The sequence below is a fragment of the Neurospora tetrasperma genome (assembly GCF_000213175.1).
Source record: "Neurospora tetrasperma FGSC 2508 unplaced genomic scaffold NEUTE1scaffold_5, whole genome shotgun sequence".
NCBI lineage: Eukaryota > Fungi > Ascomycota > Sordariomycetes > Sordariales > Sordariaceae > Neurospora > Neurospora tetrasperma.
In genome coordinates this window covers 3,260,108-3,279,248 of record NW_009799103.1, presented here as the reverse complement: position 1 = coordinate 3,279,248, position 19,141 = coordinate 3,260,108, and the positions used below count along the sequence as shown (strand labels likewise).

The 19,141-nt window shown below is 51.7% G+C and overlaps 6 protein-coding genes across 6 annotated transcripts; 3 read left to right on the top strand and 3 right to left on the bottom strand.

Annotated features, from left to right (window-relative positions):
- Positions 1 to 865: 865 nt before the first annotated feature.
- Positions 866 to 3,599, top strand: NEUTE1DRAFT_131478 (uncharacterized protein; the record flags this gene model as incomplete). Its single annotated transcript, XM_009855298.1, has 1 exon — positions 866 to 3,599. One exon carries the CDS (start codon positions 965 to 967, stop codon positions 3,344 to 3,346), a length of 2,382 nt encoding a protein of 793 aa, XP_009853600.1.
- A 565-nt stretch (positions 3,600 to 4,164) lies between these two features.
- On the top strand, positions 4,165 to 5,472 carry NEUTE1DRAFT_86510 (uncharacterized protein; the record flags this gene model as incomplete). Its single annotated transcript, XM_009855297.1, has 3 exons — positions 4,165 to 4,349; positions 4,497 to 5,289; positions 5,344 to 5,472. 3 exons carry the CDS (start codon positions 4,192 to 4,194, stop codon positions 5,470 to 5,472), a joined length of 1,080 nt encoding a protein of 359 aa, XP_009853599.1.
- A 2,828-nt stretch (positions 5,473 to 8,300) lies between these two features.
- Positions 8,301 to 8,665, top strand: NEUTE1DRAFT_46679 (uncharacterized protein; the record flags this gene model as incomplete). The annotated part of the gene is made up of 2 exons (XM_009854440.1): positions 8,301 to 8,433; positions 8,505 to 8,665. 2 exons carry the CDS (start codon positions 8,301 to 8,303, stop codon positions 8,663 to 8,665), a joined length of 294 nt encoding a protein of 97 aa, XP_009852742.1.
- A 1,224-nt stretch (positions 8,666 to 9,889) lies between these two features.
- On the bottom strand, positions 9,890 to 11,410 carry NEUTE1DRAFT_86506 (uncharacterized protein; the record flags this gene model as incomplete). Its single annotated transcript, XM_009855296.1, has 3 exons — positions 9,890 to 10,515; positions 10,717 to 10,837; positions 10,997 to 11,410. 3 exons carry the CDS (start codon positions 11,309 to 11,311, stop codon positions 9,890 to 9,892), a joined length of 1,062 nt encoding a protein of 353 aa, XP_009853598.1.
- Positions 11,411 to 12,216: 806 nt separating this feature from the next.
- On the bottom strand, positions 12,217 to 14,519 carry NEUTE1DRAFT_103223 (uncharacterized protein; the record flags this gene model as incomplete). Its single annotated transcript, XM_009855295.1, has 7 exons — positions 12,217 to 12,996; positions 13,066 to 13,320; positions 13,384 to 13,486; positions 13,540 to 13,696; positions 13,747 to 13,909; positions 13,968 to 14,449; positions 14,483 to 14,519. 7 exons carry the CDS (start codon positions 14,517 to 14,519, stop codon positions 12,217 to 12,219), a joined length of 1,977 nt encoding a protein of 658 aa, XP_009853597.1.
- An 829-nt stretch (positions 14,520 to 15,348) lies between these two features.
- On the bottom strand, positions 15,349 to 17,234 carry NEUTE1DRAFT_112298 (uncharacterized protein; the record flags this gene model as incomplete). The annotated part of the gene is made up of 5 exons (XM_009855294.1): positions 15,349 to 15,491; positions 15,564 to 16,176; positions 16,234 to 16,798; positions 16,858 to 17,101; positions 17,186 to 17,234. The coding sequence occupies 5 exons, from the start codon at positions 17,232 to 17,234 to the stop codon at positions 15,349 to 15,351; spliced, it is 1,614 nt and encodes a 537-aa protein (XP_009853596.1).
- Positions 17,235 to 19,141: the final 1,907 nt, after the last annotated feature.

Here is a 19,141-nt window from a genome sequence, read left to right as displayed (position 1 = left end):
GTGGGGGAAAAAAGAGACATCTTCCCGGACATCTAGAATAAGTGGTGGATCATGAGCACTGCGTTACGCCTACATAAGCATGGTGATCATGTTGTGCGTGTAGCTCTGTACTAGGCCTCCGGATTGCTCAGACGTGTGACCTCGGATGCGGCAACACGAGCCCTCGGCCGGGCAAGGGAAGTGATGTAGGAGGTTTTGAGAGGAGGGCTCTCCCATGGAAGGCTTATTGGTGACAGGAAGATCAGCAGGAGCATCGGATCAGATGCCACTTTGTGCTGAGCAGGTTCTTGGATGCTTCAATTACCCTCCAAGGATACCTCTACAGTTACATCTGGGGATAAAATAGCCCATCCCTTGCTTGAGCTGCTGGGGGAGAGGTGTAGATTTTCAAGTTCTCTTGACACAGGAAACTGTCATGAGCTTTGAGATGTCTTATGGCTTGCCGCTTAGAGACCTATATACTAGTGACCTGAAGCCCATATTTGAATATACGATAGGTATGTCGTCTGTTCTCAAGGACTTGACACCTGCGATCGGGTACAAAGTCCCTGCCATTACCTCTAAGGTTCCCATCTGCCCTGAATTCAGGTCAGGTTGTCGTTGCTGGACGTTGCTGGAGCTCCAGTAGCACCTCCCCCAGTAGTCAGGTGTAAACGCACTGCACTGTCCTCGGCGGCCGAGTGTAACCGTGCACCTCCCGGCAGAAGTCAGAACTCCATACATTCGCTGTATTTTACTGCAGTGACCCCTACCAATCCCTCGGCAGGCTCCGTTCCCTGGGATTTTAAGCTTTCCGGCAGATGTGAACGGAGCCCCACCTTCACCAGTACACTGCTGCACGCGTTTCCATACCTTGAGGTTAGGTAGTCTTCCCATTCCACAACAACATCCAGGACATCTACGCGAAGAACAAAGACAACACACAATACGTGCCATTATAATCCAATCGGCTGGGCTATTCAAAATGGCTACCGACTCCTCGTCAGATGAGTCCGACCATCAAGATCATCACCTGGACCTAGACAAACACAATTCGGACGCGAGCAATGACAACGAGTCCGGGTCCGACTCTGGCTCTGATTCGGCGTCCAATTCGGAAGCCTCTTCGGACTCGGACGACTCCAGCGATGAGGCCTCTTCCTCAGAAGTCTTGACACGTAACAGTAGGGGTATCCAGCTTCTGGCGTCGATGCTCGACCTCGAAGCAAGTGAGTCCCACTCAAGCGAGGATGAAGACGACGACGACGACGACGATGACGACCTTGCCGAACACACCTACGAGTACCCCAACTCTCGCCAAGCCAGGCGCAACCATCACCAGTCTTTCCCAAAGTTTACCCTCTTGCCTTATGAGCTTCGCCAGCGCATCTGGGAGATGTTCTGCCCCGACCTGACGGCAAAGTCACGCGTTTATGAGTTCCGCATCCTCTTCCAGCTAGCTAACCTGCCCAACAATCCGTTGGAAGTTTGGGAGAGTCATATACTTGAGCAGCAAACGGTCCCCGCCCGTGTCATGTCGGCTGTTCACCGAGAAAGCCGCGAGCATGTGCTCAAGAAATTTCCCGACCTCCTCACCTTCCGTAATGGCCGAAATACGATCCGTTGGGATTGCAAGAATGACGTCGTGATTTTAGGCGGCAAAGCTGTCCCTCCCTTTTTCCAAATACCAGGCTTTTCAGATCAAATTCGGAACCTGGCGATCGACGTCGAGCTAGGCCGCTGCCTTGATACCTATCTGTTATCGGAGCGGCCTGAATACGAACAATACTTCAAGGAATTTTGCCCTCAGTTGAGCAGGGTGTTCTGCGTTATTGACGATGCCGATTGTCCGGCAAGGCTTTTGCGCTGGTGCGCAAACAGAGAGAATCGCCATTATTTTGTGCGAACCCAAGAAGAGGAGCCAGGCGTTGGAGAGGATGCTGAGTACATGTATTGCTGGCGCAACCCCTCCAGGACACGCGAGTTCGCTGTCGACAACAGCATTACTGGAGGTCTAGGCGATTTCGTTTTTCGATCACTGGAATACACACAGAATGAAGGCAATGACACGGAAAATATATTTCAACCCCTCATACGCTTCTCTTATGAAACCGGCATCCGGCGCTTTGAGAAGCTCGTCAAGAAACAAAACGATAACACCGACTGGAGTTTCTCTGACAATGATTTGGACGACGAGTCTGTGAATGAGGAGCCCGATGAATATGAGAGCTCAGGGATCGATGATTCAGAAATTAGCGAGGATGGGGGCACGGGGTCGGAAAGTGGAGATGATCTTGTCGTCGTGACAGATGATAGCGACCAAGAGGAGGAGGAAGCTTCGAGCGATGAAGAAGAACAAGGGCCATTCCATGCAGTACGTTTAGCTGATTTTGACAATGGCCCGATTGAAATCCTTGACGACTCCGATGATGCGTCTCATTCTGGACACAACGCCCATCAACATCCTCACCTCGGTCCAAGCGACAGTGCTCGCTTCTCCAGCATGGAGCCGTCAGATTCCTCGACGATGGATCATGAGTCAACTTCATCACCCCGAGCTGGACCCTCTCGCTCCAAGGGCTCCGGCAGGAAACGGGTTCTGGAATCGGATTCGGAACAGGAAGAGAAACACGATGGACCACCCAGGAAAGCAGCGCGTATCAGCAATGAGAGTCGACGCCGTGCCCGCGCCACGGTTGTGCTTTCGGATGATGAGGATGAGGATGAGCAGATGGGCTACGAGTCGACCACAGAGAAGAAGCAAAGTCCTGAGGGCAGTAAGGCTGGTGAAAGACCCAAAGACCACGTGGTCATCTCGGATGACAATGAAGACGAAGAAGAAGAAGAGATGGTGAGGCAACGACGCAAGCAGAAAGCTAGGCATCTATACAAAGTCGTGTCAGACGAGGAGGACGACGAGGAGGAAGATGAGGAGGAGGTAACGATGCCTAAGAAAAATAGGTCCCGTCGCCAATTACGGCCCCCGGCTTCCGAAACAGATGATGACGAGGATGAGGACGAAGAAAACAAATCATCCACGAGCGATAGTGATGACTCGGACTCGGACGACTCCTCGGACGAAGAAGATCCCCCCGCCAGGCCTTTGACCCTCGCAGAAAAGCTGGAACTCCATCGCCGAAATAACCCTATCCCGGACTCAGACGATGATAACGACAATGACGACGACGATGACGGCAGTGTTAGCGGGGATGATTACGATGGGCGCAACTATGCGGATTTCCAGGATGACGAAGAGGGGAATGAGATATCGGGTGAGGATGATGACGAGGATGAAGATGACGAAGGCGGGCTCATCATAGATATGGCGGACGAGGAGGACGAAGGGGATGAAGACGATGAGTATTAGTTCTTATTTGATACAGGGTCTACCGCGAGATGGACGCTGTGCTGATGCTCGTCCTCTCCACGTTTGGCTTATGGGGAGCATGGATCTTTAAACAGGATATCCTTTGAAACGTTGTAGGGGTTGGAAAGACGCAGCGCATATTGTCCCGCCCGGGCATCATTTCATCGGTTTCGGCCGTCAAGAGGAGGATAGAAGATATACATATCAATGCTTAACAGTTTGTTAACGCGAGACTTGCAACGTCTTGACAAGGGAAAGAACTCAGTATTATGGCGCTGCTATTGGCCCACACCACGCCAAAACCAGGCTAAGAACAACTATTGATCATGTCCCACCGGGTGTCCCACACTCTTGTATCGAACTTGACTCCATTCACAGCGGTCAACAACGAACCCGGTGCTGTTCCGGCCAGGAATGCCACCTAACCAGCCTAAAAGTGGTCAATAGCGCTCCGCAAGTAGAAGCTAACCGGGTTTCCAGGGGAAAACTGTAGAATAAACTGGAGTGAAACAGTATTGGAGCGAATCGTCAACGTATGGTCGAAATAGGAGAAAGAGAGTTAATGAAGCATCATCACCATCCCCCGAACATAATAGTAAACTGTTCAAGGGGGTATGGAAGTTGCTATCACACCAATTCTTGGCTACTTGTTATTCAGGATCGACACAGTAGACTACCGGTTTGGTGGCGAGATCACGGTGAGCCGAGGTTCCACTCTCGACTTCCCACCACGTTGACGGTTCACGCTAGGTTACTCCCATATAAGAAGCCATCTCACCACCCCCATACAATAACCATCAACTTGAATCATAGCATCATCACCAACTACCAGCCATCCACCCACAATGACCGAGCCTGTCGAAACCTACAATTTCTATCCCGCCCTGCAACGGAACGTAACGCCCACTGCTTCCGGCTCGGAAGTGGTGAGCTACACCTCTGACCTGGGCGACAGCGGTCCGATTCTCACTCTCATTCACGGATATCCTCAATCTGCATTCATGTATGTAGATACTTACCTACTGACCACTTGCCCTGACACGACATGCCATGACCTACCTCACCAATTCACTTCACAACACTTCCCTTGCTCCTTGTCCACACCGCCCATTCCCCCCTCCAAGGTAGAACTAACTCTCCTCACTCACAGCTGGCGCCACCTCGTCCCCCTCCTCCTCCCCAAAGTCTCCCTCTTCATCCCCGAACTGCCCGGCTACGGCATCAGCACCCCCATCTCCGCCGGTACAGGCGACCACACGAAGCGCGCCGTCGGCCACGCCCTGCTCGATGCTCTCGCCCAGGTCTTCAGCACCAACTCTTCCTCTTCCTCTTCTTCTTCTTCTTCATCACCATCATCATCATCATCACCCCGACAAGTAATCCTCGCAGGGCACGACCGCGGCGCTCGCATCTGCCACCGTCTCGCCGTCGACGCCACTTCCAAAACCTCCCCTGATTCCTCCCTTCCCGACGAAACCAAGTCCTTCTTCTCACACCACAACTTGACCATAACCGGCCTAATCATGCTCGACATCCTCCCCACCAAATGCCAATGGGACTTTTTCTCTTGTCCTACCAACTCCCAAACCTACTTCCACTGGCCGCTGCTAGCGAACGTCGAGCTCGCCGTGCCGATGATCACAGCGTTTGGGGTAGATAAGTGGGTGCGCGGCGGGCATTTACGGCTCGTTGGGTCGGCAAGCGATAGTAAAGAGCGGATTATGAGTGATGATGCGGTGGAAGTGCATGTCAAGTTGTTTGAGAGTGGGGAGACGGTGAGGTGGACGTGTGAGGATTATAAGGCTGGTGCACAAAAAGAGGTGGATGAGCAGGTGGAGGATTTGGAGCAGGGGAGGAGGTTGGAGGTGGATACGTTGGTGATGTACAGTTGGGAGAAATTGGGGAGGGGTGGGGGGGTGGATGTTGAGGGGGTTTGGAGGGGGGTTGTTAATTGTAGGGAGAGTGAGGGGGAAGAAAAGAAGAAGAAGGGGGATCAGTGGGTGGGGGATGGGGTGGAATTGGAGGTGGTGGGTGTTGAAGACGGGAGGGGACATTTCCTGCCGGAGGAGGCGTATGATGTGGTTGGGGAGAGGGTGGTGAGGTTTTTGGAGAGGTTTGGGTTGTGATTTGGAGGTTGATGAGGTCAGGTTGAAAGAGATTTGAAGATGGGGGAAATTGGGCGAGCGTTGATGAGAGAGGTGGTGATGGTGGTGCGAGACAGGCGGGAAAGTGGAAATTCATCAAATTACACTAGTTTCTAAGGCGCGCGCGTGTGTACGTGAGGGCATTCCCAGTTTTGAGCGAGGCGAGCATTCGACTATTGGAGCTTGATGTAGTCGATGAAATGTCACTCACGGTTGCCTTGAAACGGAGTTTGAAATACTCCGCCATTTTTTGATCCGCCCTGCAAATCATGGTTCCGGAATCCGGCATGATGGGTTGAATGCCCCCCGCTCTCAGATTATCCACATGCTTGATGCGGAGGAGGAGATTGGATGTCTAAGTGGGCTACAGAAAAACAAGGAGATCAGACCACTTACACAACAACTATGGCCCGGTAAAAAACCGCTTGGCTCGGTGTCACTGGCTCTAGACCGGCTATGTGAGTAAAACCAAATGTGATTTGACTTGTCGCTTCTAATGAAGGCGCAAAGTCCGCCCTGGACTTGAATTTTGGGCAAGTGTTTTATAGCTCTGGTGTTTAGTGTTTAACAAATTTTGTACACTACCGAGCTCTCTTGGCATGGTGGTGCGCGGAATTGAAGTCATCGATTGCAGTGCAGTGATTGATCGACGGCTTCCAGGTTCAGGTACCTAGTGGAGGGGGCACATGATGCCGTGAAATACAGTGTACTGTTGCAGCCCTAAATCTGCCCTGACCCGCTCCAAGTGCCGAGCGATCTGAGTGAGACAAGATTTACAAACCTCTCTCGCTTCTCCGTGATGACTCTTTGTAGTATGGTTGTTGACTCCCGTCGATCTTTCTTTGAGCAAACCCTTTGAGTATTTGGATGTTTGTGGAGGACTTTCAGCGGAGAGTCCCGCCACTTCCTGCTCAAGGACGCAAGCAACTAAATGAAAATTCTTTTTTTTTTTCCGGGAGGGGCGGTTGTGAGTCTTGACCGATGAAAGTTCCGCAGCTTCCCGGAATGCAAGAATTGCAAAGCTTGAACTATTTCAGGTCGAGATCTGCGCACCCTGACACACACAGAAAAAAAACCAGAGAAACCACCCCGGCCGGAAACGAAACCGAACGACAGAGATGGATCGATGCCGCCATCAATGCCATGGTCCTTGGTCCTTGGTCCGAACGTAGACATGGATGAATGCCCCGCTCCGCCATCCCTGCCGTGGTTCAGACTGGTCGTTTCTGGTCGTCAACGTCGACGCACCCATCAGCGCATCCAGACCAAGGTGATGATGCATGTACCAGACCAGATATCATCATGCGATACCCTCTTTTTGTCCTTCAGGATGAAGAGGATGGGCGGTGTCATGACACTAAACCGCGTCATGGGAGCAACACGCCATCAGAGTTGCAGAAATCAACGTCACCGTCGCCATGTACCGCTCGCGGGTCGGCACTCGTCCGGGCAGATGATCGGCTTTTGCAATGGTGAAAATGCGATAACGGCAGCCCAAGGCGGCGTGATGTGCTCTACACCCCTGCTGTTAGCAAGTGATGATAAGGCGAGTGAAAGCGAATAGAGCGAGGAAGTTGTTGTCGAGGTGTGTGTGTGGTGGTGGTTGATCGATGAATGCCGCAACCAATGGCAGCCATTGGTCAGTTGAATGATTGTTTGATTGCCCCCTCCCTCTTTGTGACCTAAGCAAGCATATGCTTTGCGGTTTGATTACTGTCAAGGTAGGGCGTAAAGCTTAACCTTCAAGAAGAGCAAACCGATGAGAAAAGATCTACGCCATCAGAGGATGATGGCCTTTTCCATCTTCGTCAACACTCTGTCACTGTCAGTGTCAGTCAGCAAAACGCGCTGTCAGCAAAACGCGCCGGCTGTGCTCGGCACAGTTGGGTTGGGTCCATGATTAGGTATTCCATTTACATGGCACAGTCACAGACGAACTAAGCAACAAGGTGCTCCACACAAACATTCATGCAGCTTCACCTTGACGGCTGGACCATCCGGACCAACCCACCCACCCCCCTCCGCTCCTTGCTCGAGGGTGATGGAATCACCGAGGCGGCATGAGCAAAGCTAGCTAGCAAACGCCGCCTTAGGGCCCCCCATTGGAGATTAAGCTCTCGTTCGCCTTTTCTTTTCAAGACCCCCTGCTGCCGATCCGGTCCCAGTGAACAGGGTGACAGCTCAGTTCGAGTAGGCAACCCCCATGTCAGGCAGTCTCGGACTTCATGCAAACTCTCACGACAAACTTTTTCTTTTTCTCACTTTCTTTATCTCCGTGTCTGGTCCATAAAAAAGCTCTACGACCCTCCTCTTCGGCCCTGTTATTTCGTCTTGCCATTTTCTCTCTTTGTCACCAGTTTTCTGCACCCAAGCCATATACGCACTCGTCAAAACAGATCACCTTCCAAAAATAATCTCACCCACCAACACACGGCTCTAGCCGCACGAATAAACCAACTGTATCGTCGACATAGACCGATTCAGGTTCTACATCAATCAGGGATTATTGTCCACAATCTCAACACACCTTATCATCAGCTTCACCTCGAACACACGAGGTTCGATCATCTCAAGTCATGTCAAACCTACCCAGCTCCCTTGGAACTCGCCAAAGGTCTTTCCTCCGAACCATCTGCGCTCGACCAAGTTTCTACAGCCGTGCATCCTCACCGCAAAATTACAACGAGGACGCCATAACTCCGTGCCCGGTCGAATCATCTCACGACGACGAGGAGCACACGTCGCTTTCCAGATCATCCTCCTCCAGCTCACTGCGAAGCACGAGATCCCTGCGCTCCAGCATCGAAGACATGAGGGACTACAACGACATCGACACCCAGCTCCTCTGGCGGCGCATGCTTGCCATTCAACGCACCTTTGGCTGCTACAACTCGACACGCATGAACATTGCCATTGAGATTGGCGAGCAGAACGCTTCTGTCCGTACGTGTACACTGGTGAAAACTCCTAGTTTATGAACAGATGGTCTAACACTGTTTTTTTTTTTTTTTTAGCGTCACGAGTATGTCTGGATTTGCTGAATGATAGCATTGATACACTTCCCAACGATATCAAGCAGCGAATCGAAGACTTCCTCGCATGCGAAGACGTCTCTAGGTCATCGTCATCTTGCAGCAGGAGGAAGTGGAGTTGGAGGCATCTTTTGCATGCTTGATTGTCATTCGGTGAAACCCAATACGGCTGGACCCAAGATTGTTTTGGGGTCTGTTGTTCATCCCTTTGTTGAAAACCAATCTGGGTTGGTTGGCTGCTCGGTCGGGCTTTTCTTTTTCCTCCTTTCATGATATATACCCCTTTTTAGAGATACGCGGGATGCACGGGAATGGCGCAAAACGGTGGCTTTTTTTCCCTCGGACGCGTCATGTTCGAGATTGGCACGTTGATCCGGAAGTTTACGGGAAAGGGCTCTGCCTGCGGGAAAGGTTTGTCAAAGGAAGTTTACAGAGAAGCATTAGATGAGGAATTTGGTTGGAGGATCGACAAATACAACACCAAAGTTGCACCCACTTTTGTTGAACGGGTGTTTTTATTTCACTATTTCCAATCTCCAAAAGAAGCAAACCACGAATGAGGCACCCGGCGAGTTGTGGTTGGATATCAGGTTTACAGCTGTTATCTCAATTCTTGTGGCGTTTGATAGCTCTGACAGCGACGATAACAATTGCCTGAACACGAGATGTTTGGGCCCCCAACAATCCCAGAAGCAGCAATTCATAAAAGCGATCGACAGTGTTGGTGAAGCCAAGCCAAACGTTCCTACCTACCCCCAATGTACGTCGTATTGTTCTTTCTTTTTGACCAACTCGAGACATGGAGCCTTTCGTCTCCAATCTCCCAACACCTCGATTTGATCCCGAGCTCCAGCATAAACAACGACTTGTGGAAAACGTCCTATAATGCAACCAACCAAAACAAAAGTCTGTTTCGCATTGCCGTCAAACCCAACGGTCGTGTGTTCGTGCCATTCTCGGCTTTCCCCGATTCGTAACGAGCCGATCCATGACCCCCCCTGACCCCTGCCTGACCCGACCCAGACAGTAAAACCCCCCCCCTGAAAAAGAAAAACAAAACCCACAGTTCAAACCCTAGGATCGATCAAACAGCATACACAGTAAATAACCCATCAGAACCCCCCTTTGTTCGTTATGCTCCATTTCCATTATTTTTCCCCTTTCACCCCAGGGCAGTCAGTCTCCGAACTTAACAACTCCAACAACCCTTCTCAACCCCCATTCATTCCTCCCGTTTACCTTTGCCATTTTATCCTCCGGCCGCTTTTCCCACCTTGAATCACCAAACCACCATTCACAACCCCATTACAACTAACTATCTGTTTCTGAACCCCCTCAATTCCCCGACCCAACCAACCCACTCATGTTCAAATCTTGGTGGGAATATCCTCATAATAACTCATCCTCCACTTTTCCTTCCGCCCCTTCATCGTCTCCTCCATCCCCTCCTCCCTAACCAACCCCCTCGGTACCTCCATATCCATATCCATCTCCATCCCCATACTATCCATCTCCCTCCCGCCCCGTCTCGGCACCTTCTTCCCAAACCTCTCCTTCGCCCCTTTTACCGTTCTAACAGCCACACAATAATTCTCCCCCGTTGACGCAACAGCATGCACAAGCACGTCTTCTCCAAACGGCCATTGCTGCGTGTCCTCCTCTTCTTCCTCCTCCTCCTCTTGTTGTTGTTGTCGTTGTTGATCTGTCGGGAGGGCTCGGAGGAAAAAAGACCTTGGCAGCTGTTCGCGCTCATCATACTGGACGAACATGCCTGATTCCTTTTGGGTGTCAAGCCACCGCCGAGCAAAGTCGACGGCGTCGCGCTTGTGCGGGAAACAACCTTCGATTTCGCAGGCTTGGAAGAGGCGGGTGATGGACGAGGAACGGCGGCGGCGGGGGGGGTGATGATGGCGGCGGGCGCCGGCGGTGGTGGTGGTGGTGGTGGGCATGGGCTCGGGCTCGGGCTCCTCGAGCTCGTCGAATTGGCCTGGTGCTAGGGCTTGGTTGTAGTCGGTTTTGGTTTGGATTACGTACGAGAGTTCTTCTGTCTCGTCTGATTCGGCTTCGGCTTCTAAGCCAGCAGCAGCACCAAGTGGTGGCTGTTTTGATGATTTAAATTTCGATTGGGGCAAGGCAGTAGTAGTCTTGGTCTTGTGCGATTTTGGTAGCAAGGGAACGTTCCCGTACATGGAACCCGCCGAAGCCAGATGCTCCGTGTTGGGCTTCTCGACGACGCCAATGAGGAATTCCTGACCGCCGGCACGCGCCTTGGCGTACACGAGCACTTCGTCGCCGTAGGGCCAGACCTCGGGAGGCTCCCCATCGTTGTTCTCCGTGTCCGAGGTGCCTGTGCTTGTCGAGTAACCACTTTCGTTTTCCAACTCCTCCGCCGCAAGTTTCGCTGCGGCTGTTGTGGGTTTGGGTGTCTTTGTTGCTGCTGCTACCGCTGCGGCTACTGCTTCTGCTGTTGGTACTTGCCCTTTTTTCTGAGGAGGAGGAGGCATGCCAAAGTTCTCGCGGGTGGCGTAGATGGCAAAGTCGTAGGGTTGGTAGTTAAGCGATCGGAGGGCGTCGTGGTAGGCAAAGGCCCGGGCGTCCTTGAGAGTGGTGTGCGTGCCGAGGACCTGCAGGCAGGTGGTGGCGCCGCAGGTGGTGGCGTGGTGGTCGATTACCGTCAGGGTCGTGTGGTAGAGGTTTTCGGGAACCACACCGGCACCTGGATCGGCGGGTTTTGTTGATGGAGGAGAGAGGGTGGCGGAGATGCCTTTGGCCTTTTGGTGACTGGCCATGGTGTGTGTGTGTGTAGGATACGCTTCCGTTCGGCGGTTCTTTGATGATCGAGTTTCAGCTCGTTATACACGTTCGGGCAATGATATTCATGGAACACGCTGACCGATTCCTTGCTGTTATGTGATGAGTCCCTGCCTCGGAGTTCTGAGTTCTGAGTTTCGACGGGAGATATATCCACTGGGCAAGCAGCAATACAGATGGGTTCTAGAGGCAATACGAATGGTAGTTTCGTGATGCGGCAGACGTGTGTCTCATGGAAAACACGCAAGCGTCGGGATGTTGGTTTCTCCTCAGTCTGATCAATAGTGTAATCGGGTCATTGAGAAAACTAACCAGTAAGTTGGCGACTGTCGTCAGAGAAGAAATAGTCCCAATCATGAGCTCTTGTACTCGTAATGCTCTTGGAACAGTCGAGTCAAGAGACTAACGTCGACCATAGGAGTATTCCGTGTTTTTAAGCTTGGTGATGAACACGTGGTGACTAGAAGATGACGCATGGACTACAACTCCTCTCATAACGTCACCGGCTTTCTACCACGCACAGACTTCCATATACAATGGGGCAAGAGGAGAAGACTCCGCCATCGGTGATGTGACTGTGGTTCAATTCTCCATATTCTCTTTCGTTCAAGCTTCAGTCATGCTCGCCGCAAGCGAGGGCAGCAACTGGTAGCCAAAGGTCCGTTGATTTGCTGATATTCCCATGTCAGAGTCCCGGTCCAAGCCCGAGACATGTCTCTTCAGACATAAGAACTCCGGCATTATTAGAAATACCATTGTGTTAAAAACAAGGGACGAGAAACCGAGATATCTTATTCTCGATAACCCCCCGTCCTGGATATCCCTTGCCCACTCACCACCTGTCCGTTCATCCCCTCCGCTCGTAAACATCCCTACCACCTCCTCACTGCTCCCCAAACACAAACCACCTCTTCTCCTCCGTATCATACGTCAAATTAGTCGTCACCGTCTTCCCCCTCTGCAAACTTCCAAACTCCACTTTCCCATCCACGCTCGCCACCATCTCCTCTCCATATCTCTGCAGTCTATTCTCCCCATCCTTGACCGTAAAGTTCGCCAAAGACACCTCAAACCCGTTCCTCGTCCTAATATCCGGCGACCCGTAAAACCGAGCAGTCACCCCTTCATACCCGATACACAACTCAGTGTACCCCCTATAATACAGATCCGTCCACTGCAGCTCCTTATTAAAGCCCGTCAACAGATTCGTGTCCGTCTCCGTCTCCTCCATCGTGACAGTCTGTCCCAGCGGACTAGGACTCGAGACCGCGCTGACGGCGAACTCGACGCCGATTGCCCCGCGGCCCGTGATGGGGTCGTATTCCCCTGGTTCAATGGGCTTGTCGAGCCAGACGAGGTCAGACGCCCATGACGCGTGCGAGTCGCCTGCTAGCATGATGTTGTTGGTGATGCTGTTCTCGTAGAGCGTAGCAAAGGTGCGGTTGCGGTTGGCCACGTAGCCGTCCCAGGCGTCGTAGTCGTACGGCAGGTTCATGTCCTTGCTGACGATCAGCTGGCTGAAGATGATCTGGTTGCCGATGAGCCGCCACTTGGTGCCGCGCTTGGAGGATTCCTTGAGCGTGCGGTAGAACCAGGCTTCTTGCCGGGGACCCATGAGAGAGCGGGAGGTGTCGTTGGAGATGTCTTTGATGTATCCTGTGTTCTAGAGCGCAAAATGAAGGATGTCAGTACAGTTGATAATGCAGACTCGGGGCGGACAATAGTGGCTTACAGTGTATATGTTGGTGATGGACCGGTCATATTGCCGCGTGTCCAACATGATGAGGTCGAAGAGGTCGCCGAATTCGAAATTTCTCCAAATGCGCAGGCCATCATCCATGTCTACCTGACGGATGGGCATCCATTCAAAATAAGCTCGAACGGCGTTTGCCTTGCGGCTATCTGTCGACACACCGCCGTCACTAATGAAAGAGTCCTCGTTGTTCTGCAGAAAAGAGCTTCCATCACGCCACGTATTGTCCGCCACCTGCGATTCACAGTTGTGGTTAGCAGGCTGTGTGCTCCGAGGACAACAATAACTTTTACATACCTCGTGATCATCCCACACCTGAATCCAAGGAAACTTCATGTGGTTGGCAACCAGGTCCAAGTCGGTACGGTACGTCGCAATTCTCCTTCGGTAGTCATACAAGCTAGACACATGTCAATAACGGAAAAATAACTAATAGACAAAGTGCCAACATACGTATATGTTACCCGGTCTGGCTGCGGGATGCGACCAAGAGCATCACCCCAACCATACTGTCCGTTCTGGAATTCGTAGATGTAGTCACCCAAAAAGACAATAAAGTCGACCGAATCCTTCCTCACCGTGTTTCCAAACATGTTGAAGAAGCCCTGGGCTGACCAAACGGTTAGCTGAATTACCAAATGAGCCAGCCAATAGACCTACGATAGTTGCTGCACGAGTACACGGCAAGTTTGATATCAGAAGGAACTTTTTTGCCCTTTGCCGGGAGTGTCTTGGTCCGACCGACCGGCGAGTTGTTGTAGGAATCGCAAATGTTAAACTGATAGTAGTACGTAGTGAACGGGGAGAGCCTCTTCGCCTCGACCTGTTGAAATAGTTAGCCTCTCGACTATGGCGTGCCATCCCAATGCTGCCCTTCTCACCTTGACAGTAAAGTCAATGTCCGAACTTGTCCACACACGCCCTTCATCGGCTACTTTCTCAAACTTTTCATCCGTGGCAATCTTCCAGTCAACACACACTTTGGACTTGCTGAAGAACACAAATTCCGCAGTCTCATGGCTGAACAGCCCTGTGGTTCCGCTGACCGTGGTATTGGAGTGGTCATTGTCCATCATTGGTGCCGCCCGTGTCCAAAGAATGACGCTGTCATCGTACGGGTCTCCTGAAGCAACGCCGTGTGTAAAGTTGAGCTGCCCAGGCTTCCATGGTAAGCTTTCATACGTCCTTGCCGCAACCTTGGGAATCGAAATACCCAGGGATGGGTGACGGAGGGATGGCGAGAAGTAGTTGATATTGCCCGCGTAGAAAGCCGAAGCTCCCGTAGCGGACAAAAGAATGCCTGTTGTCTGCTTCATCGTCGTTACTCGAGAAGGAGTATGAAGTGACGCTCCCACTTGGTTGACTCGGAAGTAGAACAGTTACCTTCCATAGTGACAGCATGGAGCATCCTGTTTATACATATCCTCCTCCATCTTCTCTCACGAGCTTCGATCGTATTGGTGCTAATGCCTCGGCAAAAACTCGCAACTGATGAGCAAGCTTCATGCAAGATTTACCAGTTTCATTCATCCAAACCAGTTATTTTCTAAGCCCAGGAAAAGCTTTGTCATAGGGCTCAACCATGACTTACCACAGTTTGCGAGATGGCATGCAGGTACAGCTGGGATCGCGCAAAGTTCAGCTTCCGCTTAAAGGAAAAACCGGTTTGAGTAAGTAAAATTGGTACTGCTGCAGCCAACTTGAGGGGCTGGATTACGTACCATATTAGTCAGTTGGAGCATATTCCTTGGCCAAGGGTACATTGCCTGGGCATGAGTCTCGTCACAAAGCAGAAGGTGTCGTCTACCTACCTGGATTAGTAAAGAGTCGAGAGCATCTCGAAAGTCGTTGACAGGACCAGCTTGACGGATGCGGCTATGCACAGTCCGGTGATCGGGTGAGCAGCAGATAACCTTGCGGGAAAACCACAATAGCAATAATCTCGTCATGTGTTTTCCAATTCATTCGCAAGAGTAAGCGAGGCTTGACATTTTTTGAGATGATGCATATATTGAGGGCTAATGGAAAAAACTACTTCTCGTAGCTGATATTCCCTAAGCATACATCCGTCGAACCACCGCAATGACGGCGTTATTTGTGAATCTTCTCCTTCATCCAGCATACCTTTCAGATGATGTCTTATACTTCGAAGACCAATACACGAGCTAGATTGCCCCCCATCTTTCGTACCACAAAGGCGGATATTTCGGAGCAGTTATCGGTTGCTCCTTGAAGGCTTGCAGTGAGCATTGTTATCGTGTTTCATCTGCCGGTGGTTTCCTTGTGAGCGTGCTCCTCAAAGCCAATCTTCTCCTCTGACGAGAGAGTATCGTTGTGCTCCTGCTTGAGCGTAAGATTGCGAGTGTTTCTTGTCTTCCAAGCGGGGGTGCCGATGTACTTGATGGCTGTACAAATGGTTTCAGATTAACGTTTGACCAAAAGAACAGGGCGTCTCATATGATGGAGTGATAACTTACCTCCAGGCTTGGTATCGTCAAAGATCTCCTCGACTTCCTCAAGGGGCTTGTTGGCGGTCTCGGGGAACATGAAAAAGACGTGGATGAACATGGCCGCGCAGAACGTAGCGAAGATGACGTAGGTTCTCCAGGTAATGTTAGCAAAAGCAGGAGGAACAAAGTAAGCAAGGGCAAAGTTGAAAGCCCAGTTGGCGGAAGTGCAGAGGGCAACGGCTTTTCCGCGGAGACGAAGCGGGTAAAGCTCCGGGGGATAGGTCCACGAAACAGGACCCCAAGTGGGCGCGAAAGATGCGACGAAGAGATAAGTTGAAGCAATGACGGCTTTGGCTGGAGCGCCAGTAATAGCCATGGATTCGGCCGGGGAAGTGAACTCGCCAGGGCGGGCAGGTCGTGAATAGACAGCAAACAAGCCGGCATTGACACAGAGCCAGAGGCACATGAAGAATGCACCAACCAGCAGGGTCGGACGACGGCCCCAGCGATCCATCCAAAGAAGAGCCGGTATCGTCATGACGACGTTAATGACGAACTGGATACCGCTAGGGAGAAGGACGGCATTCTCGCTTCCATCGGCAAGACCGGCCATTGTGAAGACGTAGGTTATGTAGTACATCTGTTGGTGGTCAGCGATGACTTTGGTGAAACATGGAGCAAGGATAGGAAGACATACCATCACATTCATACCGGTCAACTGAGACCATATCTGAGTAAAAACGCCAATCGAGGTCCGGTTGATCATGTTGGGCTTGAACAGTTCGAAGTAGCTGACATCAGCATTGGCGCGCTCAAACTCGACCATCTCGCGAATCTCTTGCATCTCACGGTGCACCCACGGGGAGTTGGGGTTTCCTTTTCCGTGAACCAAGGTAAGCACATCCTTTGCCTCGTCCCATCTGTCCTTCTTGCAAAGCCAGCGGGGCGACTCGGGGAGGAAGACAAGGCCGAGAAAGAGGAGGGCGGCAGGGATGGCCTGAAGACCCCAAGGAACTCTGAAGGCGGCCGTTCCCTTCATGAACGAGCAGCCATAGCAGATAAAGAACATGATCAGAATGCCCCAGGTGATAGCCCATTGCTGGAAACCAACAAGGCGACCGCGCTTCGAAGGAAGGGCGATCTCGGAAATGTAGACAGGGACTTGGGCAGAGCATATTCCGACCGAAAATCCGTTGATGATGCGGCCGACAACCAACATGGGAATGTTGACAGACGCGCAGACGATGATGGAACCAATAATCCTGCAAGAAATGGTTAGGTCCTTGGTTCTCGAGAGGTAGTTGAGGCGGAGACCACGTACCAAATCACAGAACCTATCTGAATGGAGCGTTTGCGGCCGAAAGTATCGGAGACAAAACCAGAGCAGAGAGCGCCGAGCCACGAACCACCAGGCATGGCGGCTGTGATACCACCCTGAACATCGTTGGTAGGACCGAGGCACAAGCCCTTTTCGTTGTGGCCGAGCTGGTTGAACTGGCAGAGGTACGGCTGAGTCGAGATAATAGCTGACATGGAAGAAATATCGAAGCCAAATAGCGCGCCGCCTTTTGCCCCCTAGTGGTTAGCTTGAAAAGCAGCGGGCTAGAGCAGAGATGGACTCATAGCAGTGGTGACGGAGATGGACTCACCGATGACGGCGACGGCGGCGATGAAGTAGATGTTGCCGATTTTGTACATCGTGTCGTGGGTTTGCCCAAGGCAAGGTCCAAAATCGTATATTGGAATCGGGTGCTATGGAGGCATATACCACCAGGGTCGAGGAGGTAGGCGGTTATCAAGGTCGGAGGAAAGCTGATAGTAGCGATACTTTGTGGGCGGTTTTGTAGGAGGTGTTTCGGCAACCAAAAGAGGAGTGTCTCGAAAACAGAGGTGAAGGGTAGGGAGTGAAAGCCAAGGATTGACTTGCGGTAGAAAATAAAAAAAAAGGTGGAAGAGGAAGAGGGGGAAAAGTAAAGGAGCTTTAAAGGATAACAAGCAGACGAAGTACGGCAGCAAGTGAAGCCTGGACCCTGGGGCTCTGTACGTACGGAGTTCCGACAAAGTGAAGGGGCAACCAAGTGAAGGCCCGGGCAGGAGGCAGCGTGAGAGCGGGTTCCACTTGCTTTGAACCTGGAAGGAATCAGGCAGGTTGAATCTGTCTCTCTCTCGGGCATTCACTGCACTCATCAGGTGGGTTTGGTGTACGTGTTGCTCAAGGTCTCCTGGGAAGCGGCATTGCAATAGAGAAGGAGCGAGGCTGCGAGCTGAGATGTCAACCGGGCTGATAATAACAAGGCCGACTGTGTTCAGCAGAGGTACAGTTACCCGGAGACTTGGACTCGATGCGGCTGTTCAAGGGGCATAAAGGCAGACGTCCGGTAGGGAAGAATAAAAGCGGTGCATGTGCAATTGTTAAACAACACCGGTTGCTCTCTCCCATAAGTACCCAAGACCACGGCTGCCCTGCTCATTTCTATTTGGTGAGTTGGATGGCTAGGACTTCCTCGACATTCGGAGCTCTGCCATTCTGCAGCAGCTCATGGTAACCAGTCTCGGACATCGAACCAAGGGCTTTGACCACCTCCCTACCGGGTGCTGCACTGCAGCCGATCGTGACCGAAGAAGGAAGTTGGGGGAGGCACAACCGTTCACATAAATTAAAAGTAGTAGGGATCGTACATGCAATAACCCCGTGACCTCGGATGGGAAGGGACATCGATGTCCAGGAAAATCACTGGATCCTACCGACTATTCTCCAGCCTCGGGTTGCCCAGCAGACCGACTTCGAGTCTGGCGGCAATCTTCCACTTGGAATGAACTTGTCTCGAACCCCTCAAGGACCTTCCATGTTGCTGACTGTCCACCTTTCTCTCATTTCTCTTTCGTTACATACCTATTCCAGGAACAAGTAAAACCTCGACAGCTCACGCCTGTGACTGGTGGTCTTCCACATTGTAAAAGTCAGCTCTTTTCACAAGGGGAACGTTGTTTCGAAACTCTGCGGCGCAGCTATTCGTGACCTCACATTCGTCATGCTGGTATGGAGGCTACTAGGTTCCCCAGAGCGGCTCAAGCCATCCAAGCCATCCCCTGTCATCCCCATGGGGTTTCTCACCCACCAAATTGAATATGTGTGCTGGTCCACTGCCTGATTCTGCGCCGAACTCCCGGTTCCCGTTGCAGCTGTGGTTCCTTCATTGCCATCCCATCACACCACCCATGCTTTGGTCGGTTGACCTGATGCAGGGAACAGAAGCTCCTTTCCCAAGTGGCCGGATATGGCTAACTTCACTTGGAACACCTGACCAGATCGCTGATGTTCTCGCCGTGATGCAGTATTTTGCGGAGTATACGACGGAGGTTAGGACAGATGGTTAGTGATAGCAAGGTCCTCAGTCCTGACCCCTTAGTACTTCAGTGCTCTTGAATCAAATGTCTACCTTGGGGATTCCGGTCAAAATAGAGGTACCACACTCTTGGCGATGGCTCTTGATGGAAGCAAGTGCTCAACCGTCGTGAGTGAGACAATGTAGATGCCAAGAAAGCTTACCAAAGAGTAGGGGTCCTTGAGTGACGTCATAGCTTCGCCAAGAAGATGTTGTCTC